At 46.4% G+C, this 9,693-nt stretch overlaps 1 protein-coding gene across 1 annotated transcript in view; it reads right to left on the bottom strand.

Annotated features, from left to right (window-relative positions):
- The window catches only part of T265_10903 (hypothetical protein), a gene marked incomplete at both ends in the record, with an annotated part of 15,833 nt that extends 10,126 nt beyond the window's left edge, over positions 1–5,707 (bottom strand). Inside the window, one exon of the mRNA XM_009177416.1 lies at positions 5,591–5,707. Within this exon, the coding sequence (XP_009175680.1) occupies positions 5,591–5,707 (117 nt within the window). The remainder of the gene's footprint in view (positions 1–5,590) is intronic.
- Between the last annotated feature and the right edge of the window lie 3,986 nt (positions 5,708–9,693).

The following is a 9,693-nucleotide window of genomic DNA, read 5'->3' as shown; positions in this document are numbered from 1 at the left end:
TTTTTCCCATCATTATCAGTCACATCGCTGTACAAAAGTTTGTTTTACTGAAATACAACCGCTACCGCCCGCGCGTTGCCTCCAACGTGACTTTGAGACTTTTGCTGAGTGACTGTTGTTGCGACCGCCGGTTGGCTATATTTGACCGCTGCTAACACTAAACGTGAACAAACATTTCAGCTACAAACACTGGACTAATACATTCACGCTTGTGGAATAATATTTCGATCACCGGAGATCTGGGATACCAGGAGGATAGAACTATTCTTGGTGTGGTGTTTCAACGGAATACGGAACTACGGAATCTCCTATTTTTAACTGTGAGTCAAGATTTACTTGTATTTTTCTCTTTGTGACTTTGTATCTGGCTTACATCAGTAATTTGTTCAGCTCACTAGAGACTCCATAGGGCCGTAAACCACTACAGGTCATGCACAAGTTTAATATAATCCACATATAGAAAGATGATTCACAGATTCACGGACTGATACACGGGATTGAGTCCTTTGCCCGAGTTTCCCGGGTTGGTTTTGTTTTTGTCGTTCAGTGGCTGTCGTTCACTTGAAAGGCACAAGTGAGCAAGTGTGCAGCATTGCTTTTTATGTTCTCAGTGTGGGGCAGTGTGCTTGCCAGCGCGAGGATTCGCATAAATAAATGTCCAGTAGTGCTCTTAAAGGGGTTCTAGAAGGAGCGTGGGTAACCGTCGGAGGAAGGTCATTCCACGCAGCTACTAACCGAAATGAGGAAAAAATTTTTCTAATGAATATGTGTGCTGTGAGCTTGAAAGTCTTACTATGAGGGATAATGGGTACACAGCAGGCATCGTAGGATATTCGCAGGTAGGTGGTTAGTATACTATAACGTGTACGTAAACGGCGTCGAGTGGTGTGCTGATAACGGAACGTATTCCTCACAAAGCACATAATCGAAAATGAATCTTTGCAGAGGTTTGACAAAGGTCTGCAAATCAATCTTTACCATTATTTCCTTCACGTGTAACGGGTGTTTCGCCCAATAAAATGCTATAAGCGAGCGCCTAGAGGTTTTGTTCTACAGTTTCCGCCGGGCCCTGTGCATGCTTGGTGTGCCAGTATGTCGCATTTAGTTTAAAGAAGGCTCCGTTTTAAATGGGTGATTACTGGATGGTGGTGTTCTGACGAGCAGAAGATGCTGTCGAATTGGGGTATTTCCAAACTCTGTTATCACTCGCTTCCGGACCCTCAGTTCTAAGTATCAGTGAAATACCTTAGACAGTGCTACAATGATCTGTTGACCTTCCAGCTTTAAACTCGCCTAATGAACGCAATATAGCTGCCACCTGGAAACTAAAACTAAGGCAGAAAGTGCTTTTTGTGGTTCGCGCCTACGCTGTAACCGAAATGCGGACGTTAGCAACAAGTTTAACCAAATATATCTTGGCAGGCGAATTCGATACGACTTTCTGTGGATTCATCCGCATGCGTTTGGCCACAACTCTACCAGTTAGGAATGCCATTCAGATCGTGTCACCGTTACGGACGATGTGGCCAAGTTGAAATCGGCCTTTTCATGGCAGCTGGCAGCCATAATATGGCGTTACTCTTAGTTTTGCACGGCGTTGGAATGTCTAAACTAGACGTAAAGCTTTCCCTCAATAGATGTCGTATGCTGTTTTCCGCAAGCCGAATTCTGTGGAACTAAAAAGATCGGGTTCGTAAACACAGGTGCTTGGAAACCATCAGGGTCCAGTTTGTTACCGGGGGTAGGCTAAGGTTTGGAATTACAACATGCATGGAGAATTTCCTTTTTGATAGACGCCTCCACGATAGTCCTGTATTACTGTGTCTTGCTGAAAAACAGATGATTTTGAAACCATAAAGGGTCGGAACGGAGCACACCTTTTCCACCCATATAGATCAGGGACTAGCATAAATATACGGACAGTTTGAACCAGAGTAGCTTTACCTTTCAATCTGCGGATTCCGCATCTGGAAGGAGTTCGTCTTAATCCACTCAAACCTTCCATTGAAGTTAACAGTCTCGGTGCACTTCCAGCTCGCCCGCGTACAAAGCCGATGATTTTCTTTATGTTCCGCCCTCCCTCCTGCGGGTTAGCATCAACTGGCTCCCTCAAGGGACATTTACGCCTGACTCATCTTGGAATGCTAAACAAGTGAGTCTACACATTTCTGCTGTACACAGTGATGTAACCACTTGTGTGGTCTGGCGACTAGGTGCTTTGGTAAGGAAATCCATTTTAATGACCTGAACCAGCAGAGGTGAATTGCAAAAACACCCGACAGATGACCCAGATGACGAGGCGGATCACAGGGTGCTTCAAGCCAAAAGGCTTCCGTTAGCTCCAAACCAAGATTATCACTAGCATTTATGGGGTTGGTCATACTCTTCAAAGTGGTGTATTTATCAAGTCGTTTCAGCCATGGTAAATGTCAGGCGCCGGTATAATTGGCCGAAACTGCTTAGCCGCTACAGTCTTTGATGCTGAAGACAGAAATGGTTTAATACCTACCCATGAAAGATTACGTATTTCGCCTCGTCAGTGTGGAGTCTGTGTAATTTTGGAGATAAGCTGCTAACTCTGAGGGTCAGGAAAGCGCACCACCAACCTGATTGTAGCGGCCAGGATTACCGTGGCCTCCAGGCTCACTTTTGATAAGGGCGCCCGACTAACCAGGACAAATAGTAAATACGTCGGGATTGGCAATAGCTTGGTGATTTCGGTGTGACCTTATGGTCACGTAAATGCCAAGTCTCATAATGGTGTCCATACCTAGCTTTGGGCAAACTACTGCAACATCTTGGCCACTTATCTGTTTCCCTCAGGAAAGAGAGCAAGGTAAACAAAAGTAAATCATAAAAAAGAGAAAGAAACAAACTACGCGTAAGTATGTTAGGAAGCGGGAAAATTCGCCCCATTCAGTACCATTTGGCCTGCTAACCTCTCCTCAGACGCATCTACTTCAGCACCGGCTGATCCGGCCAAAATGCTATTGTATGCTATTTTATCCACCCCTAGTTTGGCCAAGTGCCCCCGTGCTGGACTGTTCCAGCGCCCTTCTATCTGCATAAAAACGGTAACTCCCGCGAGGATGCATTTTTTGTATTCACAGTCGTGCGCATTATTCCTGAGGGTTGTTCTGTCATGCGCCGTTCGCTGCTTGGGGATGACAGCAGTGAGTCAGTGAATAACGAAACATGCTCAACTTTCTTTTCAGCTTACGTAGTACCTTCCAGTTACATTAGGGTCCCTATCTATCGGATGCTGTCGATCAACCGATAGTTATCTCTCCATTGTCCTTCACATTACCCCCACGCTTTGCACAACAGAGATCCTCCGATTAAAGCTGAGCCACAAAACCGCTACGGTTTACTGACGCCGCCCGCGCCACATATCCAACGGCAGGCCCCCTTGCTTCCTACCTTGACGGTTAAGCTCTCGCCTTTCCAGAATTACGCAACTCCTGTTGCCTGGTTTCGCGCCTTCTGATCGACTGACTCTTGGTACAAAAACGAGATACAACTATTTTCGCTCTAGCTTCACTATTTGAAGGCACTGCATACACGCTGATTAGAAGCCCACTAATAATTACTTAATGTGTATTCAAACTTCATCGGCGACGTCAGCGAGTCTTTGGTTTCTGGGTCAGCCAAAAACCCACCCTTTCACAGATTAAGTTACCATACTGTCATCCCAACTGGATAATATTTTTTATTGGACATGCTACTGCTCTCATCCTATTCCCCCTTCATTTGCCCTTTTCTCACCTATCGAACTTCAGCAGTGGCTGCTGCAACTCCCAAATGTCAGTCATTCATTCAATCTGGCTTGTCGACGGTTTGCGCGTGGTCCTCCAAATGATTCAAAATTACACGTGACTCTACATTGGCCTGGGTGTACCTGTGTCAGTCTCCTCAACTAACCCAGATCCAGCCACCACAGAAATGCGTATACCCTGTCGGATTGCCGAAACCTCGGCCACCGTTTAGGGACTGTCCATAAACCGAAGCATGTCAGTGCCATAATGGTACGGCACTGCCGGATGATAGTCCCGTAATTATTTTCTTCCTATCCTTGACCATCACCTCTTGGTCATTAAAGTTTTTGATTAAAACCATGAGCAAATTCTCCACCCAAGCAAAACCGCCTCTGTTACGGGTTCGTTCTAAGCCAATGAAGCTTCCGTTCGGATTTGACCCACCTGGTCTTTGCTGCAATTTCATTTTGCCCCTTGAAAAGGTTCAACGCTCACTTGCGGTGTTCATTCGGCCATGTGCTAGCGACGATTTTTCAGTTTTAGTTCCAATTCACCAAACTAGTTGCACCCTGTGCTCCATTGTTTAGTTTTTCTGGTTCCCACAACCACTGTGGTTTTTCACGTACTAAGCATGTTTCGTCGGTGGTACTCCACTCTCCGCTGTGTTGCTGCCCTACGGTTTCAGGTTATGGCAACAGAAACATGCTTTGATTTGAATGCACTCTACAAGCCTAAACAAAGCTATTATTATTCTTTCCGGTCAGCCTAGACAAAGAGCAAACAATCTGAGCAGCAAATTTTCTTACGGGCGCAGAATCCTACAGCAGGGAAAACTGGCGAGAAGGTGAGGCTCAGTCAGTTTTGAAGGTTACCCAAGTACTCTTGTGAGCGAAATGCGCGTCCGAAAGCGTCCACCTTATAACGTGTCGCCATTTTGGTCATTCGTCTAGGGGTACCCTAAACTGTTCAAAGGCGATGAAAATATAGTTATATTGGCAATCATAGCTTGACTTTGATGACTACACTGCCGAGTGCGAATCCATCTTTATCCTATCTTGTTTAACCACCTGGTGTAACCACCATAACTGTGGTAGACGTTCATTTTTCTCCTATTAAAGAACCATATCCTGTCTGATGACCCCTATAGCTCTGCAGACCTTATTGATCTCATCTCGGTTCCTCTTCTTCCTAAGCTTCGACCCGAGGTAATACGCGCTATGGACGACCTATTTGGCCGTTGTCCACTCCACTCGATCTGTGCATTATGAACGAAGGGATCGCCGACCTGAAAAAACAACAAATACTACGGGCGATATTACATTGGTTTTGCTCACCCTAAGAACCCCCTTGGCAAACGCACAACATCCCGCTGATCACAGGACCGCGCATTTCAGCCTAACTACCTCAATCACAACGTCCGTCACGGGGCTGTCTATGAACCGAAGTATTTCAGTGCAGTGATGGTGCGGCACTCTGATACCCAATTTGATAGCACACCCGCAATTGTTCGCTTCCTAGTTTGGCCGCGCCCTCTCGCCCACTCGTTCCCTTGTCGGCAACCACAATCAGTTTACATTTGTCACAAGCCTCCAGGCGTTCATTGCACTCTGCCGAACCTCCCGTCGGATAAGCAGATCTCGGCGACTTTTGTTCGTACTCCTCGCCAAGTCAGTCAATCTTCGTACAGCTTACGTGAACTCGTTCTCCCAAGTAACATTTACACTCGACCCTGCTCCAGCAGCGACACTAGTGAGTCGCTCAAGTTTCACTGCACGCTATTATTCTGAGTTTCCTAATACCATTTGTCCGCACTGCATATTACCCGCCTCACTTACGCTTTCCGTGGCCATACGCCCAACAGCCCAAGGCAATGAAGCCACAGTGAAGGTTTTGGGCTTCAGTTCAACTTGGTCGGCCACATCGTGGCAGTTCTGCTGCATCTCCAGATCCATTATTCTGGCTCCACACTTCCTTCAGTTTGAAGCTTTTTTTGTTACGTTTCAGGCAGGAAGCTTTTTGTTATATCCCCACCAGTATTGTTTTTGCCCGCCACTTTCATGTTCTAACGATCAGATCTTGTGTGATCCGATATGTTCCCCATAGAAGATGAAGAACCCTTGTAATTTTGGAGCCCTACCAAGCCACCTCAGGTGTAATGAAGTCTACTTAGTTAATGACCACTGTTTACGTCACCGTCCCTTTTCCAGGAAATTCCCATTATTCACAAACCCATCAGTCATGCTCCTATTCTGACTGTAATACCATGATCATGCCTGACGGTACGCTACCCACTGGTTGGGAAAAATATTATTATTATTACATTTACTTTCTACTCACGGAGTGCACACGTTATCACTTTCTCTCCCATATGCCGTCAACTCAACGGACTCTGTCCGCCGTCGCTTCATTTGTGGGAGGAGGTCCACAAACAAATTCAAAGTATGTAGGTAAATGGCATATTTGAGAGAGCTAACACGGCTTTTCGGTTGTTCTTGTGAAGGGAACAAACGAAACGGTACCGGTTATTTTCGTCAGTCGCTTAAAGAAGGCCGCCTTCCCTCTGCTTGAAAGGAAGCGATTATCACGCCGATCTACAAAACTGGCCACCGACTATTGGCTGACAGCTACAGGCCTATAAGCCCCACTCACAAGGTGATGGAACGCATTCTGGAGCGCGCTATCCTAGATCACCTCACTTCCAGCAACCTGATATCTCCAGCTCAACACGGATTTCTCCCAAGCCGCTCTTGCGTGACAAACATGCTGACGTTTATGGACAGCTTAACCCAAACCAAGGTTGACGGACTCATATCGGATGCCATATTTTTCGACTTCTCAAAAGCATTTGATAGGGTCCCACACGTCCCACTGTGCCACGAACTCGAGTCTTACGGGATTCAAGGAAAAACCATTCGCTGGATCAAGGCGTTCCTATCAGACAGATCATTCCTAGTGAGAACAGGCTCGACCAACTTTTCTCCAGCGCCGGTCTCCATTGGAGTTCCCCAAGGTTCCGTCCAGGGACCACTCCTGTTTCTGATCTACGTCAACGACCACCCAGACGTTCTTGCAAGCCCATGTATACTTTTTGCGGACGACTTAAAATCCTGGAATTCCAATTCCACTGCCCCCCAAATAGATATAGACGCTGCCAAGCAGTGGTCTTTGGACTGACCCCTTCCTCTGAATGACGAACAGTGCATCAATATGTCATTTGGAGGAGACTCAGCGAATGCCTTTGTTATGCGTGGTGAGAAAGGACTATAAAACATCATGAGGATAGATAACAAAAAGGATTTGGGCATCTGGGTCTCCTCATACTTGTCCTTCTCACTGCATCATGAGAAATCGGCCCACAAGGCATTTGGCATTTTACAGATGATCCGACGCACCTTCTCCCGTATTACTCGCACGGACTGTCAAATACTCTATGGGGCCTACGTCAGACCGCTCCTGGATTACGCCAACCAAGTTGTTTATCCAGGGCGCACGAAGGACGTCACCCCCATTGAGCGTTTCCAGCGAGCCGCCACGATAATATTTACCGGCCACAAATCCGTGGACTACGAAACGCGCCTCGCGATGCCTGATCTCTTTCCCCTGGAGTACCGTCGCCTCCGAGGGGCCCTAATTCTTACTTATGCCCAGTTTGAACAAAGCTTGGCAAACAGGTCTTTTTTACCGTTGACGCAGCAAGAACGGCGGGGACAAGGCAGGAAAATTTTCAAGACTTTTACTCATTTCTGGTGGTGGGTGCGTGGAATGACCTTCCTCCGACGGTTGTTCACGATCCTTCCAGAACCCAGTTTAAAGCACTGCTGGGCACTTAGTTTTGCAAATTCTCGCGCTGGTAAGCATACTTTCGCGCACTGAGAACATGAAGAGCAGTGCTACACCCTTTTTTCACTCGTGCCTTCCAGGTGGACGACAGCCGCTGACCGACCAGAACAAAACAGACCCGGGAAACTCGAGCAAAAGCCTCGATCCTGTGTATAAATCCGTGAAACCGTGAATCCGTAAAGTGAAATTACTGACGGTCTTGTTAGCACGTCATACTTCGACACAGGCAAGCACAGTCAAGGCCTGGTTTAGGCTAATGTACTGTCGATATCCGCGCCTTAAGGGTGATCAAGAAATTGGGTTGTGGACAACAAGACGCCTGTCTCCGGAGGAGCTAGGATAGGAAAGAAGAAAAGTTGGAGAAAATTTGACCACCGTTCAGGAAGAGACTAGACAGAAAACGACAGTTTGAAAGGCACAACCTTTCCCCATCGGCGCGAGTGTCAAACAGAACGATCACCAGAATCGTAGAAGGGCGGCCCATTTGAAGCGCCCCCAAATTATTTTCACCGAAACCATAGGGTGTTCGAATTTGCGACTTCTAAAGGGTGTAAGTCTGATACGTTTGCACCTTCAGTGATATGTTTCTCGTAGCATTTTGTTTAAGTGAGCGAAATGTTAAGTTTACGAACCACCATCGATTCGCTTCGTTTCCTGGTAACAAAACATAAATCACAAAATCGCACTTCAGCATATTTTGGCACCCTCTCTCTCTCGAACATATACAGAATATCCAATGCAAATTTTATCCAGGAATATCTGTCAGTGAAAATTGCTTGCTCTAGGCTCCTCAGATCTAACAAATGGGTTGAGTTTCTCCAGCGAAATTTGGCACAACACATTTTCCTGTGGAGCTCGCCCCGCAGTAAATGTAACATAACTCGACAATTGTATGATTTGTGTAGTGGCGATGCGACGGCCAACTCTGTGGATGATCCCCTTTACCGGATATGCACTACCATCCCGTGAATAATACAGCGTCACGAGATATCTGCAGGTAATTTAGCAAGACCATAATATCATTCCTACCAGGAATATGACGTTCCGCGATCGGATTACGTCAAGAAGCGCAAATATCTTGCTAGCAGCTAAGGGTACCCACTACCGCTCACCACATGAACGATAGCCATTGTCACCCGCCCTGATCGCTTATCGTAGCAGCTAAGCTCATATGGATCAGTGTCGCTGATTATGAGACATCAACTATGCACGGTGGCTTATTCTTATAACAAACGACGGCCCCTCGTACTCATAATTATACGCAACGCTGCACTTCGGGGCTATTTACAGTAAATTCGCGTATCATACCCATGCTCTCAGCTGATTATAAGGCCCAAATTGCACATAATGGGATAATCTAACGACCAACGACGGTCCTTCATATCCATATACATATAGCCAGTCTGCCAAGCCCATGCCTGGATAATACACAACTACTCTTCGTGTATTAGGTTTTTATTTATTGGTTGCATCGATGCAAAATTATGATGTAGTCATTCCAGTTCTCAGTTTCAGGAAGCCGCTTTTACTCGACACGTTTACTGAAAAGAAATTTTATAATCAATTACGACGCATACATCTCCCACAATATAACTGAGACTGCACAATTAAACCAAGCAGTATTGTCTTAATCACTAAGTGCCCAATAAATCTCGTTGCCCGTAATTCCCACTGTCTAGAAACAAATAACTTCAAGCCACGTCCAGGTAAAAATGCCACTGCTCACGCTTTCTTTCTATAAATGTTCGACTGACCCTGACTCCCCAGAAGCTAATCCCCAAATGGGTCTCGCATGCTTATCCGTATATATCCCAAATGACTGGCCTTTCCGGCCTATCCAATGCCCTTCTCGGTGCTGGAGGTATTCTTCAATGAAAGTACCCGCTGCACATCCGAAAACGGCCTTCTACTAATCTCGTTACGAAGTCGCCGACACAGATCCACGTGACCTATGGTTCTGATACAACAATTATCGAACGCCCGAAGGCGTCTTAGTTCTGCTGACCCAGCAGGCCAAGCCTAACATCCGTACACCAAAACGGCCCGTAGTAGAGCTTGATAAAAACGTCGCTTGATCTTCAGGGATCTAACGGTTTGA

The sequence above is a fragment of the Opisthorchis viverrini genome (assembly GCF_000715545.1).
Source record: "Opisthorchis viverrini unplaced genomic scaffold opera_v5_418, whole genome shotgun sequence".
In the NCBI taxonomy this organism is placed as follows: domain Eukaryota; kingdom Metazoa; phylum Platyhelminthes; class Trematoda; order Opisthorchiida; family Opisthorchiidae; genus Opisthorchis; species Opisthorchis viverrini.
The sequence above is the reverse complement of the archived record's forward strand: the minus strand, read 5'-3'. Positions and strand labels throughout refer to the sequence as shown.